Source organism: Protopterus annectens, chromosome 6.part0 (genome assembly GCF_019279795.1).
Source record: "Protopterus annectens isolate FY-2018-M chromosome 6.part0, PAN1.0, whole genome shotgun sequence".
Classification (NCBI taxonomy): Eukaryota; Metazoa; Chordata; order Ceratodontiformes; family Protopteridae; genus Protopterus; species Protopterus annectens.
Window position 1 is genome coordinate 305864511 of NC_056737.1, and position 24360 is coordinate 305888870.

Below are 24360 nucleotides of genomic sequence, written 5' to 3' on the forward strand. Positions count from 1 at the left end.
GTTAGATTGTGAGTCAGGGTATGTAAGGGGTAATATCTTTCTTTTTGAATGAATAGTGAGAGGTATGGAGGTATAGGTAATTTTTTGTAAGATATTTAGTGTATAAATGTGTATCAAGAGCATAAAGGCTTAGAGAAATATCAGGATAGCTAGACAAGGATAAGGCCTGCATAGATGTTGTGGCAGCAGGTATGTAAGATATGTGAAATGATTTTAGGTGTAGTAGAAAACAGAGGACTAGGGTAAGTGAGAGTGAGAGAGGAATAGAAGTAATAATGAGAGACATGGTTGATACAGGGAGTGAATACTAAGTGATGGTAGATGATGATAGTAGTAAAGAGTTAAAGTCAAATATATAGATAGTTATAGTGTGGATTGGAAGTGAAGTGAGAAGAAAAGTGTAGACTGCTTAATTAGAGATAACAGAGTGAAGTGTGTAATAGATGATGGTGTGGTTAGGTATAATGGGCATGCGCTGCAGGAATGATAGTAGGGTGTTTGTGATTGGGTGGAAAAAGAAAGAGAATGATATGAGAATGTGATTGGATAATGGTTTGGAAGGGGAAGAGTTAGGGAGAGTATAAATGTAATTAATGTTGGGATGGGTGGGAATGGGGGTAGGGTAGGTGAACGGAGTGGGCAGACCCAGGAATAGCCAAAGCTGAGCTGCGAGAAACAATCAGAAATGCAGGTAGGTCAGTTGGAATGGTATGCTACTAGAGAGGGGTTAGAGTGGAAGTCAGAAATAAAAGCAGGGATAATATGAAAACAGGAATAAGAGTTTACTAGATATGTAAGAATAAAAAAGAAAGGAGTTTGTTAGGGATAAGAGATAGAGAGTGGCAGAGTGTACAGAGGCAGGGCACTAATTACATTGGAACTACATTACGAATATGAGTTAGGTATGACACAGTGTGAGGCTGTAGGGTAAATATTGGATCATGCAGACAAGAAGGGTGACCAGGATGGTTGAGTTTAGGCACAGAGTAAAGAGATTAAAGAGCTGGGGTGATAGTGGCTGGAGTTCAAGCAGTGGTGATGTACAGGGAACCGCTGATGTACAAATTACAATTAAAAGACATTAACTTAAGCTATGCAGTTTGTACATACATTAGATTAAATGGAGGCAAAATATCCAAGTACAATATAGCAACATCCATCAGGAAAGTTGCAATGGATTCCCTCTGAAGTGATGTTTATTTTGTTTTAATGTCCCATAATTATTCTTTGAATATTCTTAGCCCATTGTAAAACAGGTAAAGAGGGAGAGGTCACAGCATTTATTTCTCCACAAACTTACATTTTAGTTTTCTTTGTGTGAGAATCATTTATTCTTCCCCATTGTTGTTGTTATTCTTCATGAATGTCATTATTATTTAGTATTATGTATTATTAATATGTTTTCTCTTGTGTCACTCTAATCCCATTCCCAAGATGAAGTAAAGAAAAGAGAGCGGTGCTGCTTTTAGAAAAAAAGAGAAAGGCAAGGGAAGAACTATTAAAAAAAGATTGAACGTGCACTATTGAAATACCTCAATCGTGAAGAAACTAATATTACTGCTGCATCTGAAACAGTTTCTGAATTAAAACCAATTTAATTTCAAGTAGTTCATCAACCTCAAGAGATGAAGTGTGTGACGAACAAAAAATTCTGGCCGTCAACTTAAAGGATGTTGGTCTTTGACCAAACAAGATTAAAGATGACACATGGATCTTACTGGTACGTCAAGCTGTATCTGTGGTTCAACACTTAGATTCTCATTTCAGTGAAGTGATTTGTCAAGGTACGTCAATCAAAGGACGAAACAGAAAACTTACATGCAACTGTTTTTTTCTACCAAATGGTGAAAAAATGTTGAGATTGTGGTTGATTTACTGTCCTTCCAAGGAAGTTCTTTACTACTTTTGTTGCAGACTGTTTTTGGACAGAAGTTATTCAAATTTTGATTTTGTGGATGGATTCAGCATGTGGTGAAAACTGAATCCTAAAATATTCAAGCATGAATCCAGTGTGGCCCACGTTTTGAAATTCACATAGTGGAAGGAGTTGAAAATTAAGGTTAAGTGTGGAGCAACTCTTGATGAAAAAAATTAGAAACTTATTGAAAATGAAGAAAAGTGGAGGCAAATCCTTTCAGGATTGTTGGACGTAATTAGATTCCTAGCGAAACAGAATTTGGCGTTACGGGGTCAGCAAGAAGGAATTAATAATGAAACTGACATTGATTCTGAATTGATGGGAAATAGAGGAAATATTTTACAGTAGTACATTTGTAGATGAAATAAGACCCAGTGCTTAGAGAGCATATTCTCAGAATCAAGCTGGGAAATAAATTTGTTAAATATTATATGCCACCTATGACCCAAAACGAATTTATAGAAATTTTAGGAACTAAAGTAAGAAGCAAAATCATAGAACAAGTTAAACAAGCCAAGTACTATTCTATAATATTTGACAGCACTCCTTACATTTCTCATAAGGATTAGATGAGCCAGTCTAGACCAGCTTTACTAGAAGAAGTGAATATAGTAACAAGAGATAAAACAATTGGAATTGGGATCTTTGGGAAAGGGAAGGAGCAAACTACATAGGAAAAAAATGGGAATAGTGGGAACAATATATGTAGAGAAGGAATGAGGTTTAAGAGGCAAGATTTGACTGAGCCAAATAATGCTTAACTGACAATGACTGGATATATTACAACTGATGTATAATCTTTGCAACTACAGTTGTTTCAATGGTGTCTGTGATGTATAATGTTAGCAACTAAAGTGGTGTCAATGCTGTTTGCTTTTCATTTATATAAATGTAAGATTGCCTATGTCATACATGATAATTTAATAAAGATGTTTATGAAAAAAAGGATCAGACAAGACAAGTTTTGCTCTGCATTATGATTGATGGAAAGAAAGTAAACGTAGTGGAATCATTTGTTGATTTTATCAAAACAAAAGGTAAACCCGTCTAAAAATATTTCAAGTATGATTTTGGAAAAACTAGAACATGATGGACTTGATATTCAAAACTGTAGAGGACAAGCTTATGACAATTCTGCTGTGATGACTGGACAATATATTGGTGTTCGGAGATGCATAAAAGAAGTTTATAGAAAAGCAGAGTTTGTTGCATGTAGTAATCATACACTGAATTTGGCCAATCTACATTTAGCTTCTGTTGCTATAAAGTCTGTCACCTATTTTGAAACTTTAGGGAGTTTGTTCAAGTTTTTTTCATCCTCAACTCATCGTTGGGATATTCTGACTTTGGTCACTTGTCAATGTCTCAGGCACATAATAGAAACACAGTGGAGTGCAAGGGGAGAAGCTGCTAAGTGTTGTAAAAAAATCTCAGGCATTTTAAAAGCTTTAGAAGATTTAACTAGTGGAGAAGAAAATACAAATACCAGGTCAGATGCTGGCGTACTACCTGTTGGATTGCAATTGTTTTTCTTTCTGTGCTTCCTTGGCCTGTGGGAATCCGTTCTTCTAGAAATTAACGACACACAGGTTTACATACAAACTAAAGGATTAAATATAAAGCATTGTGATATAAAACTTGAAGCATTAAAAGCATTTTTAATTGAAAATAGGGATGAGCTAGTGAACAGTGTAATAATATATGCCAAAGAAGTTTGTAATGATCTAGGAATAGTTATGGAGGAGTGTCAGTGTTGATTTAGAAAGAAGAAACAAATGTTTGGTGAAGGATCAAGTGATGCTGCTGAATTACCATATGAAACTGAATTGTGAAGAGAAATGCTTTCTTTCCTGGATAAGTGATTCAAGAAATAACTATAAGATTTCAACAGCTTCACGTTCTTGCTGAGAAATATGCATTCCTTACTCCATCGAACCTTTTGAATGATGTCAACTACATCCTGATGATCACAGTGACATTGATAAGGAGGAGTTCATCACTGAGAGAAAAAGGCTTCAAAGTTTCATTGCTGTTGCTGCTAAGCAAGACAAAACAGAGACATGGAGAGAAGGTCCCCTTGAACATTTACAGTTTATTCAGAAATACAATCCTGGGAATTCAGTTCCAAATATTGTAATACTGCTGCAAATTTTCCTCACAATTGCTATAAGTGTTGGTACTCATGAGAGAAGTTTCTCTAAACTGATAAAAAATTACTTGAGCTCAACTATGAGCATCTTGTATTTAGGAAACCTTGCTATACTCTCTACAGAACACCAACTGACTGACAAAATAGACACTGATAATGTCATCAGCAATTTTGCTAACAGAAAAGCAAGGAAAATAGCATTGTATATTGTTGTAATTAATAAGTATTTAAAAGTATAGTTAAAAAAAATATTCTTAGTTGTTTTTCTAGGCATTGTTTTCACTTTTTGTATGACTATAATGGGTATTATGTTTTATTTTGTGAGGGGCTGCAAACCCAAAGTCCGCCCTGGGTGGCACAAACTCTAGCTACACCACTGGTCAGAGGCAAAAATTAAAGTGGGAGGGTACCTCTCTAATAAGCTGTGTCTGAACAGAGGAACCAGACAGGGGTGCCCTCTTTCCCTTTTGTTATGTGTGTTACATTTAGAGCCATTGGCAAAGAAAATAAGGGACTTAGAAATTCAAGGATATAATAGGTAGGGTAATCAAGAAAAGCTGGCTTTATTTGTAGACAATATTTTATACCTTTTAAAACCAGAAAAGGACATCTCAGTGATGTGGAACATTCTAGGACAGTTTCAATTTTTTTTGGGGGGGAATATAAAATTAGTGAAGATAAAACAAACACTATAGCTGTAAATTATGTACCCGTACATGAATTGGTTCAGCAATATCCATATTTATGGGACATGATAAAATGAAGTATTTAGGAGTATGTATTAAAAAGGATTCTGTTATGGCAGCTGTGGATATTTAGGAAGAGACTAAAAAGATAATACAAAAACTGAGAAACTGGAAGCTCATATTTATGGATATGAATAGCAAGATAAAAGCAGTGAAAATGTTTTCAGTCCCTTTAGTTTTATATATAGATCAGGCATATTTCTATCAACTAGAAGAGAAATTGTGGACAGTAATTAATAAAGAGCTGAAAAATCTTATCTGGGAGGGGAAGACGGGTCAAGTATAAGCTGATCCTTCCAATAGAAGAAGGTGGTTTAAGATTACCTGATTTGAAGGGATATTTTGAGAGCTACAGAGTTAAGGCTCATATACATAACACAAGCAGAAAACTATAATTCAAAGTAGAAAGGGACGATGGTGAAGCAAGAGGGTAATTCAAGAGGTAAGGAGACAGTGGGATTTTGGATGCAGATCCTTAAGGAGAATAGAAAGCCATACAGAATATTGTATTCATAAAGTAGCAGAAAGTCTTTTGAGAACTAAGCCAACATGATTGGGGCAAAGAGATTCTGCCAATAGGGATGACCGCATTTAGGGGTGCGGAGAATAAGCAAGAGGGGATTAGATTTTACTGGAGACAACTGGCAAAGGAACCAAGATATTAGGAGTAAATATCTAGCAAGGGAAATTCTGTTATCCATAATAATAACTTAGTAGTTAAGGTGAAATCAACGCTTATTGTCTATGATAATATTATTTGTGTCTGTGTAACTGAAGCCAACATTCTGCTGTTATGAGGCAGTTGTAAACTGGTCCAGCAGAACTGAATGTACAGATGTGCAGTCAGCAATGTGAAAGTATGTATGTACTACCTTGCAGTACATTTCCCCACATTTCTAGCCACCTCCACTACGTGGCATTAAGTAGCTGTTTTAAGACTGTGGTATTTCATAACTTTTCCCATGGACAGTGTGTGTGTGTGTGTGTGTGTGTGTGTGTGTGTGTGTGTGTGTGTGTGTGTGTGTGTGTGTGTGTGTGTGTGTGTGTGTTTGTCTTTATAAATGTTTATGGGCATCTTACTGGATTTTAAGCCCTGTGTTTCTAAAAGCTAGCCAATTTAATCTACTTATGTTGCACTGACAAGGTCACAGAAAGTCCAAAACATGGCATGTCTACAGCTAGTGGGATTTGGCTTTATTGGCCTGAATCCATAGAAATGTAAAAAGTAAAAAGTTATGAGCATTCAGACATCATGCAGTTGAAACAATGGTATATCTTCAAGGGATCATTTGCATATATCCCACTGGGCTGTACGACAGGAGGTTGAGTCTTTCTTGCAGTTTTTACTGAATGATTTGTCTGTGTAACCTTTTTACCCTTTGCTTTATATATATATATATATATATATATATATATATATATATATATATATATATATAAAAATATGGGGTCTACTTCTATTGAATGAAAACCTGCATACCCAAATCTTTGAAGACTGAGACAACTTCGCCGAAACCACATTTGAATGAACACTCGGATGACCTAGTGAAAACTCCAGGTACGTAACCACTTGTATGCACCGCACAAAAAATAAAAACTAAAGAAAATTAAACCCACACCTCCCCAACTAAATATACCAACTCCAAAATAGCACTACAGTGGGGAAAGGGGGCAAAGTTCACCATGGTGGCCAAGTTGTTACTTACCCGGAGTTTCTTATCAGTGATCTGAGAGTTCAATCAAATGCAGTTTCAGCTAAGTCATCTTGGTCTTCAGAGATTCGGGTAAGTGGGTTTTCATTCATTAGAAGCAGACCCATATATATATGTATATATATATATATATATATATATATATATATATATATATATATATGGGTCTACTTCATTTCATTGAAAACTCATTTCACTGAAACTCAGTTGCCTGAGCACAATTCACTGAAAGCTCATTTCACTGAAAACTCATTTGACTGAAACTCTTTTCATCGAAAGTTATATATGGCCTTTTCCCCACTGTAGTGCAATCCTGGAGTTAGTATATAAAATAAGGGGGGTGTGGGGGGCACAGCCCACTACATTGCAGGGTGTGGTGGGTATAGCCCCCCACATAGTGTGGGTATATATTGGCTTCTGGAAAGAGTTATTCATTGGACTTGTAAGTATCCATGTCTATGGTTTAAAACATTTAAAATAGGTGGGAGGCTACACCCCCCACCCCAATCCATCTGCATGCCCAGCACTAAATACTAAATACCATTGTATGTAACTATATTCCCAGTCAGTCATTACCATCCAGTGACCAAAAACTCCTATCTGTCCACAGACCCATCACATCTGCTGGGCATTGTCTATACTCATACTAATTTGTTAATTTGCTAAGGCCTGGAATGCCATACCTGTATCCATCAGGTAAATACCTTCTGTCTAGTCCTTTAAATCCATTCTGAAAGACTTCCTAGCCAAAATATGGTGTTGTTCTTTCTCAACCCCCGGATAAAATATATCCCTAACAACTTATCTGTTCATACCTTATACCTCCTTACTCTCTCCCCTTCATTCAGTTTCTTAATTCAATTGATTTCTCTATTCTGGCTCTCTAAATATGCATAAGCTTGTTTTTTTATCACTTCATACTGCAATTCCTTTTTGTACTAAACTAACTTGCCTTGAAATTCTCTATAAACTGGCTAAAAATTCTCTAAGTATTAAATCATTGTCATATAATTTGTATCTAGTCTTAACCAATGTTTTCAAATGAAGTTTAATTTGGCATAATTATTTAACTGGAAATGTTTTTGTATTATTTTTGAAGATTGTAAAATTATTGTTGTTAAAAAATTTTTGTAATTCTTGGGTTTTTTTCTCCCTGGGCCTACACTGAAACTGGGCACCTACCCAGCCTGACTTTCCCATGTAGTAAAATATCAGTAAATAAATGAATAAAATAAACAGAATTAGAAATAAATGCAAAATATGACAAAAATTGGAAACAATTTATCTACACACATTTGATAAAATGGGAACAGTAGTTACAGTAGTACAGTAACTTTGGATAAGGAAGGGGCATCTCTTCCAGAACTCCATTTTGTAGGGGAGTATCTGAGAAGCTCCAAGCAATCTATTCAATAGACAGGATTAATTCTTATAAGTTATTCTTTCAGTGACTTTTGTATACCCTCATGTGTGCAGTATGGCTACAATTTTCCAGTGATGTTTCTTGTTATGTTGTGTATGGTAACAACCTACCTTACTCTGTCATGTTTTCTTTCACAAGCCCTCCCACACCATTGCATGTTTCTTCTTTTTTGTCTGTTGTTGTGCAACAACTGACAGCCTGAGTGGTCTTATTGTGGTTTCTTTCTTCAGGACTTTGCTCATTTACTTTATTAAAATTTCATAGTTCACGTAAAGTGAGCTTTCTTTATCTGTAAAAAAATGTGGTTGCAGCAGTGGAAGGTAGAAACAATTTTTTTCCAAGCGTCTCGACCTGTAGACATTGAAATATCAAAACTGCAGGTCAAGAGTGAATCTCAAACATCAGTCTTTTCCTTTAAACACCTTTATTTTTTTTGCAGGGGCAAACCTCCCACACCCTTGAACTTATATAGGTTCATAAGTTGGTAATAGGCTATAGGCCCTAGGGCCTATACAAGCCTAGCCATAACAATTCCCTGGCTATTTCTTCCCACACTATTTACTTCCCCGGACCTCTGTCTAGCAGGGTGACTGACATGATCCCCAGGGTGAATTTCCTTTCTCCCATCCAATCGTCAAGATTCCTTTTGAAGAGGACCAAGGAGGTGCTCTGCTTGACATGTATGGGCAGTCTATTCCAGATTCTGGAGAGTCTCTGGGTCAGGAACCTATCCCTCCAGCATGTTTTGTTTATTGTGATGACAAGGTTTAGATCCCTGGAGAGTGTGGCTCTGAGGGATTGGGATTTCTTTAAGTGTAGCATGTCCAACAGCTCTGGGTTTGACATGGCCTTGTATGTTAAGCAGAAATCGCCTCTGAGTAGATGATATGTGACAGAGTATAGCTGGAGGTTTTTAAGGTGGTCAGCATAGGGCATCTGCTTTAGGTCTGTGATTCTTTCAGTGGGGTATTTCTGCGGCCTCTCCAGTTGTTGCAGATGTCTTGAGAGGTACATACCAAATGGGGCATTGTATTCTATAATGGGTCTAATGAGGGATGAGTACAGTGGGACAATGACCTCCTTTTTTCTGGATGAAAAGCCCTTAGTGATGAGGTGTGCCACATAGAAGGATTTCCTGACTGTTGTGGCAATGTGGTTATTGAAGGTGAGACCACTGTCCACCTGTGTCCCTAAGTCTCTTATTACACTTTTGGTGTTTAGTGTACTGCCACCTATGTGATAATTCACGGGTACATGTTTTTTCCCAAAGGGGATAACTATACATTTCTTGGCATTGAGCTTGAGTCCATGGCTCTGACACCACGCATCTGTTTCTGTAAGGACCTTTTGTAGAGTGTCCACATCATTTGGGGATTCAATAATGGCTCCCAGTTTGCAGTCATCTGCGAACTTTGTTAGCCAGAGTCCCTTAGTGCTGGCCTGTACTTCAGAGAAGTAGATGCCAAATAAGAGCAGTCCCAGGACTGAACCCTGAGGTACTCCACTTGTCATTTGTCTGGAGCTGGATTTGGAGTCAGCTACTTTTACAGTGTGGGTTCTGTCAATAAGCCAGTTGGCAACCCATCGAGTGATGTAGGGATTAATGCCCAGCTTAGTAAGTTTATCTATGATTCCAGAGTGGAGGATGGTGTCAAAGGCCTTGGCGAGGTCCAGATAGGCTGTGCTGGAGACTGATTCGAAGAAGTCAGTTGGGTTCAGGAGACAAGATCGGCCCTTCACGAACCCAAACTGGGTGGAGTCCAGTGTTTGAAGGTTGCCAAATATCTTTGTTTATAAGTTCCATGATAATACATTCCATGGCCTTGAAGATCAGGCTCATCAGACTGATGGGGCGGTAGTTCCCGGGATCCAAGGTGGATCCCCCCTTGTCTAGTGGGATAACTGCAGCTGTGTGCCACTCAGTGGGCAGGAAGCCTGAGGTGAGGGTATGATTAAACAAGACACTTCGGTGAAGTGCAAGTTAATTTTGTAGTTCATGTAGTGCACAGCCCAGGATGTCATCTGGTCCCATGGATGCTGTATTCTTAGCTTTAGAGAGTGCGTTTTTTACCTGTGTGGTCATTATTACCAGAATTTAACAATCTTCCAGTATTGAGATGGGCCGTTTAGGGGGTGAGAGGGGGGGTGAAGTTGGCACTGAATCGATCTGCCAGGATATTGGCAATATCCTTGGGATCAGTATATTTAATGCCATTCTGTTGTAGCTCAGAGCAGATCTGAGCATTACCATTTAGAGTCTTGACATAGTTATAGAATGCCTTGTGGTTGTCTTTGGAATCTTTGGCAATTTTATTTTTGTAACTAGCTTTGGAGGATTTTACGAGGGATCTCAGCTTCTTACTGAGGCTGGTAAGGGAATTTATACTTAAGGGAATATATACTTAATCCAATATCACCGTACCTCAAAGAAAAGGGAATATTCAGACGAATGGCCATCTCAGACTTAGTATATATAAGTATGTGTTTTTTTGGCTATCTAATCTCTGTGTGTTTCGGGAATTTCTCTAGTGGGTCCTGACATTTCAAATGTTTATTAAAGTTATGTGCTATTCTGTATGAAAATGTTACAGTAATCAGATGCCCAGATATTTCATCAGATGTGCTTGTTTTCAAGAGTTTTGAAAAACAAGTACATCTGATGAAAAATCTGAGCATAGAAGCAGTTTTGATATTTTTCTTTTCCGCATGTTATCACTCAGCATTTGGAGTGCCAGCATTTCAGTTAAAGCCTTTAGCTTCTTCTACTTTCAGTACGGTTGTTATATACTACCCAGAAGCACAAGTTTGTAAGAACTGCGTGACACAATGGCACAAAAATATAAGCATATTAACATGTCTTTGTTGTGTGATGACAGTATTGCAGATGAATCTTCCATTTGTGTTTTTATTCAGATTTTCTACAAATAAACATTAGTGGTAATACGAAAAGTAATATGAGTACTGATTACAAAGAAAGTATTTACAGTTAAATAATTAAATCTATTAAACTCAAATTCAGACCATAGCTTCAGAAACATAGCTGGCTCAACCAGCACCTTGCACCATTAACAGTAACCATGGTGTGCCCCACCCCCTCAGCTCTTCAGATGAATAGAAGAAAGAAAAAAAGCTCTTTACTTTATCTGTATTAAGCCAGTCAAGTGATCATCTTATTACAGACGCACATCCCCAAGCTCTTCCATTAAAAAGCAAAGCAAAAAAAAACAAAAAAAACAAAACAATTTTTCCTTCTAGGTGACACAACATGCCCCCCATCCTGCCCAGCAATTCAGGTCCCGTTTCTGTACCCTGTCCCCAGCCCTCTTCCCTACAATTAAAAATAAATAGATAACAATTTATTTTTATAAACTGTAGCAAACTGCTTGCTACAAATGTAGCAAACAGTTGATACTGTTTGTACCCTGCCTGCACAAATCACTATGGTGCTCAAGTTTTAATTAAAAAAAAAAAATCTTCTTATAAATTGTAGCAAACTGTCACTACAGTTTATACCCTGCTTGCGCAGAGTCCTACAGCCCACAGATTTTAGTTAAATTTTTTTCTAACTTTTAAATTGTAGCAAAGTGTTTGCTACAATGTAGCAACCAGTTGTTACAGTCTAGACCACACACAGAATGCTACAGTGCTCAGGTTTGACAGCAAATGCAATACCGGGTTTTAAAAGCTAGTATTACATTCAATATCAGAATAGGTGGATAGGCTGACTGCACTCCCAACACTTTGCTCCCAGGTAAGTTGCCCCTCTCATCCACCCTAGCTATGCTACTGTAAAACTTACTGACATTTGACAACACACTGTAATGAATCAGTAAAATGAAGACTCAGTCTCAACAAAAGTATTGTTCAGTGATGGTGGTGATCATTTTAATATCACTGTGGCAGTTATCAAGTAGTGTGGTTGATGGTGGAGCAGCCCTGCTAGCAAGGTAAGATGCAAACTTTTTTTCAGTTAGTATAATTACTAAAAGTAATTCTGTTAAAGACAATGAACCAAACTGGCTACTTATCCAAGTGATTTTAGGAAGCAAGATTTTTTTTATTGATGATTTATGTACTTCCTCTGCCTCCCTTCATTTCAAGTTCATTTCAAGTAATAAACTAAAACATCACCAAAATACATGCACTTAAAAAAAATAAATAATTGTTCTTGGTGACCTAAGTGTACACTAAAAGTGGAATGAACTTTACAAATGTCATCTAAAGAGAAAATTCTCTGGAAAATCTTTCTCAGTTGCTATAATAAAAATAAAATAAAATTGTAATATTCTGTATAATTTCTGTAGCTGCATATTTTTGGAGAAGCTTTATGATATCACTGCAAAGATGTTTACGTTGAAAGTCTGTGGTTTCAACTGTGCATTGAATTTAAGGAGAAGTTCCGTAACACACTACAGAAAAAGATAAACTAGCTGCTTCTTTCATTCAGAGTGCAGTATCATGCCCAAAGCCATACCTTTGTTATGCGGTCTGCTTTTTGTGAATGGGGCTCATATGGCAGACAGCAAGAGAAATGTGTAGCCCACAGGTTCAGCATTCTTTTCATGACTTTGAAAAGTCAGCCAGTGAACAGCAGCATGATAGATAACTGTGACTCATTGTTAACAAATAAAGCAAATTCTTTCAGCTTCTATTGCCACAGTGGACTACTGAAAAGGTGGCAATAAATTATTTATTTATTTTATTTTATTTACATTTGTTGACTGGGAAAATCTGACTGGACACGTCCTTTTTCAGCGGAGGCTTGGGGAGAAAATCTCCACAATAAAAACAACAATTACAAGTTACAAGAAGTATAGGTAGGTTTTGTTTAACAATAGGTAGTAAACAGTTATAGTTCAAAATGAAATTATTTAGTTAAATGGTACAACACTTATATCATTGGTGCCATAAAGACTAGCAAGTATTTTAATAGCTGAGCTAGCAGCTATTACCCTTGAATAACAGTGGCTAAGATTACAGCTGAGCTATAAGTTTACAAGCAATGTATTTGGCTGCAATCCAAGGTAGTTAATGACAGATAGTAAATCTTCTTCAGGCAATGTCACTGATTTCACACTTGATCTGGTGCAAAGGCTGCTGTATGGCACAAACCAAACTGAAGAGGTCAGGAGTGAATTTCATTAATCATGACTGTACAGAATTTTGTTTACCAGCCATGACTGTAGGGTTATCTGACAAGTGTACAGCCAAGATCCCTAAACTCCTACAACTGTTTCTACTTCACTGTAAGCCACAAATTACTACATTGCACACTGTAGATAACAATCACCTGAAGGTAAGACAATGACAGAAAGATGCAACAGTTTCATCTCCAAACTAGATATATAGGGTTTCCATGTATAAAAATCCCATTACACACATCTCTCAAAATACAAAGTGAAACACTTCCATCTCTGCCCCAGTAAGAACCAATAAATATGTAACAGAAACAATATTCCAGTAGGATTCTCAGGAGATATCGCTTACAGTAGAGAGTTGATTATCCAAACCTATTGGGACCTAGGGTGGTTCAGATAAACATATAATTGAACCAGATTAAAAAAAAACTTCTAAAATGTTTTGATGAACATTAAACAAGAAAAATAAAACAAATGTACTGTAAGTACAAAATGTTACAGTATATTATTGTAGTACAAGCTCAAAAAACATGCAGAAGCGAATACATATAACATTTACATATTCAGGCTTTATCATTCTTCCTACCTGAAAACTTTGGAAGGCTGCGTTCAGATAATTGATGTTTTGGATAATCGACATTCGGATAATTGACTCTCTACTACATTTAATTCTGATAATGTTTCTCTGATGTAAGGAAGGTGACAACCACAGCGGGTATCTGTTCACTGTCAGTGTATCGAGAGTAATATGAATATTATGCACTTTTGATGCTCAACTTTGCCAGGGATGCGTGGGGAACCTTAGGCTTCTGACTACAGACATTAACAGTGACTGAACTGCAACCAGCAGCTTTACTTAGCCAATTGACAAAAATAACCTGTAGCTGGAGTAAGAAAGAGTTACAAAAAATGAAAGCAAAGGAATGAAAGTTCAATGACCAGTGATTATGTGTTATTTTTAACCAGACATTTCCTACAGTCACTGGGTTAATAACCGTGAAAGATAAACTATAAGAAATATTTTTTTTTCAAAAGCTACTGTATCATGTTTTGCTCTTTAATATGGACTACAACTTCCTATACAAACGTGAAGCAAAAATACACAAAGCTTTCATATAATGTAGAGATAAGATCACAAGTCAGTTTCCAGAGAGATTAGGAATCTGGCAATTGAATTATGGCTAGTGCCTGACCAGGAGTTGTAAGCTAAATTGCTTGCCACTGGCCAAAATTAAGTCATTTTCATACAAATTGTTTGAGCAGGCATATCACAGGTAGAAATACAGAGGTGAAGAAAGTAACTGTTACATATTATCACTGTTTAATGAATTAGTATATACACTGCAGCTTCTGTCTGTATGAGACATATACATATATATATATATATATATATATATTCATGAAACTCTTGTCAACTTGCAATTTAATCCACAATGTGACAAATTTGATCAAGTAGACAAGTGGTTGAGTGGACGTTTGAGCATGTGCACATTATGTCAACAACAAAAAGTGGGGTTGCAGAAGGCTTTTGGGTTAGTGATAGAAGTGTGTGTGTGTGTGTGTGTGTGTGTGTGTGTGTGTGTGTGTGTGTGTGTGTGTGTGTGTGTGTGTGTGTGTGTGTGTGTGTGTGTGTGCAAGTGTAGCTGCTAAGCATTATAGTAAAGGTTAAGAAAGGTGATTGCTTGTGTGATGGATATATGTGTGTGTGTGGGTGGGAAGTGAATGTTTATGCAGGTGTTACTGGTCTGAGGAAGGAGATGGGTTAGGTAAGGGGAAAGATGGAGTGCAGTGGGGTTGTATTTGCTTGTGATGTGTGTGTTCAAGATGGTCCTGTGTAGTGGCAGTGTTACAGAATGTATTTGGGTAAGGTTAGGTGCTGAATTAGTGTTAGTGGCAGCATGCCCTAACTCTAAACCTGTTCTGAACCTGACAACTTACATTACAAAAGCACTTTCTGTAACAGTACCACTATTCAGATTATGGATTTAGTAACTGAAGAAGGAAATGTTCTTTTTCTTTCTTTGATAGCTTTTCCTTTCATTTTCTCTTTTTTGTTGTTTTTTTAAATGCAAATATCAAAATAGTTGTATTGGATGTGCTTGTATGTATTGTTTGGTCACCAGGCAAAAGTGCAGTGTTTTTCAGTCAAACATACAGTCAAACACCCATTTTATCAAACTGTCATTTTTTTCAGGGGTCGGTTTCATTGAAACTGGCAAGCAGAAGCATTCAACCAGCACCCTAGACCAGTACTATGAACCTGCACCCCACCCCCTCAGCTCTTCAAGTGAAGAGCAAAAAAAAACTTCACTGTAACTATAATAAGCCGTAACTGATTGGCTTATTATAGTTACATCTACTCACCCCCAAAACAAAACAAAAACAACAACAAAAAATGGACATTCCACTCATCTGTCAGCTTGAAACAAATAAAGAATTTTAAAAGAAACAAGATTTGCAGAGATATTGCATTATTTAAGCCATTCAACTAAAAACGTCCTTATTAGCACAAAACTACAACACCGATCGCCCAAACATCCTTTTAAGGACAAAAAAAAAACAGACAGAGATACCACCAATGATCATAATGTCCTTATTAGGACAACCTACTACCAAAAGGCTAAATTTATAAAATACAAATGTCCTTATTATGATAAAGAGGAAACACAGGTTGCTGAGATGCCACTTTTGGATGTTTTATTTAACAGAGAATTTTTGCCATTTACACTTGACACCCTTATTAGGATGATGTCCTTATTAACACAACTCAATACCAAAAGGCCTAATATAATAATACAAACCTCCTTATTAGGACGAAGAGAACAACGTAATTTGTCTAAATTCCCTCTTTAGGACATTTCATATAACAGAGATCGCTTGTCATTTAAAAATAATCTCCTTATTAGGACAACCTCGTATCGAAAAGCTACTTCAAGATCTTAGAAACATCCTTCGAAGGACATACCACCACTTGTGTAACCCTGAAATAGCCACTTTCCCTTATTTATAGCTGGGACTGTGCTCCTGTCCTACTTGTCTTCACAGATTCAGCCACATAAAATTTAGTGACCTGGGTCTGCTATTTCCAGGTTCCACAAGGATCCTACAGGTTTTTTATTTTAGTTATGTTTATAGCATTGGAAAAAAAAAAGTTTTCATGTAAAATTAGTAATACAAGAGTTTTCTCAAACTGTACACAGGATGAACATGTTTAGCTTGTGCACAAAAGTTAGCATTTTGGTATTCAGACCGAGCAATCGCTGAAGGGACTAATGTCACAACAGAAAAACTGAGTGTCTTTCCAAAGAACTGCCCGATATTTAAAAAAAATCTGCATAAAGTGTCTTTGTCACCAAAACAGAAAGCAACCAGGGCTCTCACTATTGTGATCGCACTATATTCACACTGCAGTCTCAAGGTAAGGATATTACATGTTGGGGGGGGGGGGCATGAGAAATGTGCATGTGTGTGTGTTACCGTATCTTGATATTTTGTAACATGCTTGTCAAACCAACAAAAGCTATTCCAGCAGTCTTGTATACTTAATAAATCAGGTGGGTAATAACTCTTATTTGTATCTCTGCTAAAATTCAAAGATATCTCTGGTTGTAGCAACGGTGTTTTATCAAGCAACAGGCATCACAATTCCATTAAATATTTTACCACTGACATAGTGCCCCTGGCTTAGTGAAGCCCTGCTGATAGATATTATCTCCATTAAAACTAGCAACATAGCCAGCTTTAAGTACCTGCAATACCCATGGCTGCAGGGGGCCCTCTTAATTATTCTTGACTGTGTGTGGATCCCACAAAAGCTGCTGCTGGTTGAGGAAAATGAGGAATAAAAAACATTAATTCCCTGATTACATTCTTTAACCTAAACAGGGTTGTGTTATGACCCTGTTAGAATAAAGCTGATAATGAACATGACCTATGTAAACTCTAGAGAGATCAGCAACTCAGAGTTACCAATCTCAGTGGTTACCTCGGATTTTAAGAAGAGTAAATGCTTCAAGTCTTCAGGGATGGCTTTCTCTTTCAGGGAGTTTTATAAATACTGGCAGATCACCAGATTCTATACCTCTCAACTTCTTTGCTGAAAAATTCAAAGTCAAAATCAACTTTATTGTCATTCAGAAATCACACAAGTGCAAAAACTGAATGAAATTCTGTGTCTCCAGACTCAATGTGCAAACAACATATAGACTATTTTCATTTACACATATAACATCTAGCTATTACATCACAGACATGCAGGTAGACAGACTAATACTGCACATAATTAGAAACACATTTTTAACACTTTTCGCAATCAATACTTACTTGCATGAGACTTTAAAACTGCACAGGAAGACATTGCATTGATCCTTGCACAGAAAGAGACATTTGAGTATTGCACTGTGAACATTAGAGTATTGCACTATGGACCTTAGAGTATTGCACTATGGTTAATTTACGAATTTGCAACATGTATTGCACTGAAAGAAGAGATATTTTACTGCATTTCTACTGCCCTAGATGGCCTATAAGTTACAGTCATGGTGAATATTGCACTAAGTATTAGATGAAACTGTTAACTAGGTTAATGCACAATTTCAGACAAGTTTCTACAGTTTCTACTGACACAGATGTCCATCACGGAGCGCAGTTGTTACTAGAGCTCAGCAGCCTGATGACATTAGGGAAAAAGCTGTTCCTAAATCTCACAGTTCTGCAATGTATGCTTCAGAAGCACTTTCCAGATGATAGATGCAGGAACAGTCTGTAAGCAGGGTGAGTGCAGTCTTTAATTATTCCTCTGGCCTTGCAGAGACATCTGTATAAGTACAACTCATGGATAGGTGGTAAGGTGGTCTTGATGATCCTCTCAGCTGTCTTTACCACTCTCTGGAGGGATCTGCACTCAGAGGTAGAGCAGCTTCCAAAAGTGCAATATCTGGTGCACTTTCTTGACTATGGCATTTGTATTGGTATTCCAAGACAAGTCCGCATCAATGTGCACCCCAGAAACTTCATGCTTCTCACTCTTTCCACTGTTTCCCCACTGTGGTGAGGGGAGAATGTTCCCTGTAGTCCACAATTATCTCTTTTGTCTTGCTCATGTTTAGTTCTAAGTTGTTATTTCCACACCAGTAATCAGTTGTTCCACCTCATCTCAATACGCCGTTTCATCGTCATCACTAATGAGGCCCACCACCGTTGTGTCATCAGCAAACTTGATGATATGGTTTGTATTGTACTTGACTATACACTTGTGTGTTGACAGGGAGAACAGCAAGGGACTTAGTGCATATCCTTGTGGGACTCCAGTGTTGAGTGATGTTAGCCGAGGAGTTATTTTTTTGTGCACACTTTCTGAGGTCTGTCTGTGAGAAAGTCAAGAATCCAGTTACAAAGTGGAGTGTTGATGTCTAGTTAAAGTACCTTCATTACCAGAAGAAGAGGGATAACCATGTTAAAAGCAGAACTGAAGTCAATGAATAGTACCCTCGCATAGGTGTTTTTATTCTCAAGGTGTTCCAGTGATAGATGGAGTGCTAGAGAGATGGCATATGCCATAGAGCAGTTTGCTTGGTAAGCAAACTGCAGAGGGTCAGGATCAGCAGGCAGCCCAGATGTTGTGGCATCCTTGACCAGCCTTTCAAAGCACTTCATCACTGTGGAGGTGAGGACTACAGGGCAGTAGTCATTTAGGCAAGATAGTGGAGACTTCTTTGGTCACAGAATGATTGTCATGTCCTTGAAGCATTTTGGAACTATTTGCTGACTCAGAGAGTTACTGACGATATCATATTCATGAGGACATTTGTTAATTGTAGTGTGCAGTCCCTGAGCACATGTCCTAGAATGTTGTCAAACCCAGCTGCTTTTCGTGGGTTAACTCTGCGCAGTGTCCTCTGTATGTCAGCTGGATTGAGAGTGAGCATCCTCTCGTTATGCCTGATGGGCATTTTCTTCTCTGTTGTCCTGTTCCCTTCATCAAATCTGCTGAAGTAGATATTCAGCTCTTGTTTAGGAATTCCTTGTTGTCCTCACATTGTGAAGATAGGGGTCTGTAGTCAGTTATGGACCGGATACCATGCCATAGGCGCCTGGGTTCTTTTTGGTCAGAGAAATAGCTCTGGATCTTTCTGCCATAGGTGCATTTTGCTTCCCTGACTCCCTTGTTCAGATTTGCTCTGGCTCTTCTGAGGGCTTCCCTGTTTCCAGACCTGAAGGCTGTGCTCCTTACTTTCAGTAGCTCATACACCCATCTCGTCAACCAGAGTTTCTGGTTGGCTCATGTAATGATGGTTTTGGTGACTGCCCCATCATCCACACATTGCAAGATGTAGCCCATCACTGCCTTGGTGTACTCCTCTAGGTTTGTACACTGGTTCTCAGTAGCCGACTGCTTGAATAAGCTCCAGTCTGTGCTCTTGAAACAGTCCTGGAGTGCTGAGACTGCACCCTCTGGCCATACTCTTACTTGTTTCACTGTTGGTCTCCTTCTAGTTAGCAATGGTTTATGTGCTGGTAGTAACAATATGCAGAGGTGCTCAGAGTTTCCCAGGTGTGGGTGAGGCACTGCCTTAAATGCCAGCTTAATATTGCTGTATATCTTGTCCAGTGTGTTCTCCCCCCTTGTTGCAAAGTTCACATATTGGAAATAGTGGGGCAGAACTGTTTTCAAGTAGGCCTGATTAAGGTCACCTGCCACATTATGAACACAGTCTGGATTCTGGTTTTGCAGTTCATTTACAGCCTGGTATAATGTGGTTATTGCCTCATTTGGATTAGCACTGGGAGGACTGTAGACAGCTGTGATGCAGATGCTGTTAAATTTCCTGGGTAAATAAAAGGGTCTGCATTTCAGTGACAAAAACTCTAGAAAATCTGAGCAGTGTTTGGATATTATCTCACAACTGGTACACCATTTGTTATTGATGTATATGCCGACCCCTCCCCCGCTGGACTTACCACTGAGAGAAAGTATTCTGTCTGCTCTAAAAAGTGATAGCCCATCCACATGGACTGTACTGTCAAAAATGTTAAGAGTTTAGCCAAGTCTCAGTAAAAATAAGCACACAGCATTTCCTCACCTAGTTTTGAGTAGATAAATCCAGCCTTATATAGTCCATATTGCTTTCCAGTGGTGGAGCATTTGCCAGCAGAATGGATGGGAGTGCAGGCCTGTAGGGATTTGCTTTTAGCCTTGCAGTGATATCTGCCCTAGATCTTCTTTTGCATGTTCTCTCACACCTCTTGGGTTTCCTTCTCTTACCATGATCCAGTAACATTGGTTCTGTACAATTCAGCATAATGACAAAGTAAGAGCAGAGTAAAGGCTCAAAATCAGGAACACGTTTTAAATATTGCTCTAATTTACATAAAAAGTTAGAGTAATACCTTTTGCATCAACATGCATTTTTTGGACAACAAGAAATATAAAACTCTGGTGTCTGAATTTATTCACTGTTTATAATCCTAAATGCTTTATCAGCAAACCAAACTTTTTACGAAGGACAGATAAAAATTCTGAGCAAAATCAAGGAAAGTCTGTGAAATCAGGAATAGTGACAAGTTTGCATTACTCCTCAATGAGGTAAATAAAAGTGACTTACCTCTGCTGCTGTTTGACGACTGCTAAATAGCAATCACTGATCTGGTGTGTCAGTACTGTTGTTGCACAATGTATTGCTATTTGCTGAAATAAGTAGAAAACTAGTATTGCTATAGCTTGTGTGCATGTGTGTGTGTGTGTGTGTGTGTGTGTGTGTGTGTGTGTGTGTGTGTGTGTGTGTGTGTGTGTGTGTGTGTGTGTGTGTGCGTGCGTGCATGCGTGCGTGTGTGTATGTGCGTGCGTGCATGCGTGCGTGCATGTGTGTGTGTGTGTGTGTGTGTGTGTGTGTGTGTGTGTGTGTGTGTGTGTGTGTGTGTGTGTGTGTGTGTGTGTGTGTGTATGTATGTGTGTGTAAAAATCATTGTTTTTTTATCTGTACAAACACCCAATAATGCTAGAACACATACATTATTCTTCTGGGTGTCAGTAAAAAATGCAGTTAGCAAATAATTATATTTCAAAAGAAAACCATAAAATATATCACAGAACATTCAGAGAGTTAGATATTCTAGGATTCTGGTGACCCCCACTCCCTAGACTGTATAAATGGATACAATGGGCTGCCTTAATCATCCTTGACTGTGTGGGTGCCCCAAAAAAACTGTTCCTGGTTGGAGAAGAATGAGGAGAAAAAATGTTTTAATTTTCTGATTATGCTTTTTAACCTGAACAGGCTGTGATATGACCCTGTTAGGATAAAGCTAATAATGGCCTCAGCTATCAACTGCACTAATTCTAAAACCATACCTGCATAGATGTGAGTGTACAGAAAGCTGCTGTACGTTATGTGTGTGTGGGGGGGTCTGGGAATTGTGTGGTTATTACTTCTTTAATTTTCATCACAGTCAAACCCTAGAGGTGTGCACATGAAGCTTGTGTTTGGACTGATGACAGTGTGATCCATTAAATTGTTTATTTTTCTCATAGACCTCAGAAGTGTACAAAGAAGGTTGCTATAGCTTCCGTAGGTGCAGAATAATGTTTAGAAGCAACAAAGTAGAATACATTACTGTCATTATTTTTTCACTTTCCTCACAATCATACATCAGGCACATATACAGGTGGCTGCCTTTGGGAGTGAGGATGCGTGCAATGTATATGTATGTCAATAGTCACTTTAATTACGTGACTGTGGCAATTTGTATGTCTGCCTTCATCCTAATCTAACAACAGAGGGATACAGTGGCAGTAACTGTCTTTTTGAGGAGGTTAGGGAGGCAGGCACTTTTCCCAGATAGAACCTGTATATCCTCATACAGGCAATATTCCCAGGTAGGACCTGTGCATCCTCACACAGGCAGTATTCCCAGGTAGGACCTGTGTATCCTCACACAGGCAGTATTCCCAAACAGGACCTCTGTATCCTCACAGCAATTGCCTTGTTAGTTTATTGTGCGCCACTATCTTGATAGCATTGAACATTAAGCCTTGGGCACAACTTATGTTTTCCTTGTAAAAAACAATAAGATTGAAATTCTTTTCTTACTCATGATTTTGTTTAGGCCATCATCGGATTAAAATGTTGGCAAATGCTGTAAAATGCATCCCAGAGCAACTATAACCCTATGGCTTCTGGGACCCTGGTTCAATTGAGTTATTTCCTAAATGGTTATTACTGAGTTGTCTTGGTCTTGGTCAAGAAAGGTGTGTTGAAAGGATGCAAGGAAAACTAAAGCTGAATGGCAACACTAAATTTATTTTCTTAACCATAATTTCTGTTCAAGCTATCACTGGATGAAAATGTTATATAAAAAGAAAAAAATTTAAAATGCATTTCAGAGAATATAGAAAGCTATGGTTTCTTGAAAAAAATCTGTAGAATAAGGCAAAATGTGAGAAAAGGAAGGAAAAAAGTAGAAGGACAGGAGGGTGTGTGTTCGAGGGACTGAAACAGTAGATCTAGGGCACCATTTCACCCAAGTCCATCCCTGTATATAGAGTTGTTCTAATGTATCATTGTTGCAACTAAATGCCAGTAACTGTGAATGTCCCTTTTGTGAATGGGCCAACATAATGTGGTACATAGCCCTGTTGTAATGTAAGAGGATAGTAGCTACAGGTCAGTCTATATTTACTACTCCTAAAAGTTTGCAACATGAACTAAAAGGTTCCTTTGTGGGGAGACAGAAATAGGGAGTCCCCAGCTTCACATTTGCTGGGGGTTGCCAAAATTCTAACACCAGCCGTGATAGATCTGATGCACTGATGGCAGTTTCTTCAATGGCAATGATGAAGAGACTGTTGCATCTATCAGCAGAAGTAGCAGTAAGCAAATTAGTTGAACTATCTCCATTAATGGTAGCAGAAATGAGGAACTCAAGAGCAATGAACACCCACATGAGACTCTTTTTGTGTGGAAAAGAACAAAGCTAGAATTAGGTAAAAAAAAAAAAAAAAGCTGTCTCTCCACAAATTGACAATTCTATTTCCTATATAATTAAACCTGAGCAGTTTTGTAGAAAGAAGTAAACTTTTAAGATATTCAGCATAATCATATTTAACAAATGAGTGGTAATTGTACAGAACATATAAAATGAGTCTGTTAAGCTTTTAAATCACCATAGCTATATTTTGAAAAAGTTTGTGATACAAATGTTATCAATTTCATGTACCATGCATCATATACATTCTATCGGTAATGCTAATAATGCAGTTCTTGTTCATTTAGGAGAGCTGAAAATTACGTCTCCTCCACCAAATGTTGAAGTCACTATAGGAGGAAGTGTCCACCTGCCTTGCGTTGTTTCTGGCACAAATGTGAATGTGAAATGGTCCAGGTAAGGTTGGCATATGAGAAGAAAAGGTGGTAGGGACACAGATTATAGAAGGACTGTATATCAAGGCACCTTGAAATAACTGATGCAATGTGTGGAAATAGCCACACTCCTTGTGTAATCAGTCATTGACATTTGCCAGATATATGACTTTATAATTTGTCATGCCGAATAATACCATATACATTTGTTGGTGTACAATTTTTTATTTATTTTTTTTATTTTATTTGACATTTGTTAACCAGGTTGGTCCAAATGAGTTCGAAGCTCATTTTCAGTGGAGACCCGAAGAGAAAAGCTCTAGGAAATTACATACACATATTCATAGAACATAGAAACACGTATTTTAAGTTATACAATATAGTAAAAATAAAAAGTAAAACCTGGAATATGCAGAAAAAGTTAAGCAAAATACAGTTACAATAAATAAATAGAATGAAATCAATTTAACAGAATCTGGCAATTTCAAATATGCACAACGTAATTACAGATGGGGCATGGAATGTACAATATAAAGGCAGACTGGAGTCAATGTACTATTAAGAGTGTCAGTAACTACAAAAACAGATAACTACATACATGATTACATTCTTTTAGTTGTAGTGGATACATAGTAGTCACACTACTGCATGAATAAAGCTACTTAAAATTGTGAGAAAGTCATATTAAAAGAAAAGTAGCCATAAAGTTATTAGAAAGGAAGAGAAAAGAGTTAACGGAAGAGAGAAAATGTCGGAGAGAGATGGGAGGATTCATGTAGACTCATAGCAAGGGCAGATCCTTGGATCCATGAGCTTAAGAGAAAAAGTTTTAGTTGCTTTTTGAATTGACTTGTATTTTGAATGTTTCTAATAGAGTTAGGAAGTTTGTTCCAGGCTAAAGACACATTGTAATTAT

At 37.7% G+C, this 24360-nt stretch overlaps 1 protein-coding gene across 2 annotated transcripts in view; it reads left to right on the forward strand.

Annotated features, from left to right (window-relative positions):
• The window catches only part of PAPLN (papilin, proteoglycan like sulfated glycoprotein), a 1077292-nt gene that overhangs the window by 1019641 nt on the left and 33291 nt on the right, over positions 1-24360 (forward strand). For both annotated transcript variants that reach the window (XM_044074058.1, XM_044074059.1), the window contains one exon: positions 23358-23466. In XM_044074058.1, coding sequence (XP_043929993.1) covers positions 23358-23466 — 109 coding nt within the window. The remainder of the gene's footprint in view (positions 1-23357; positions 23467-24360) is intronic.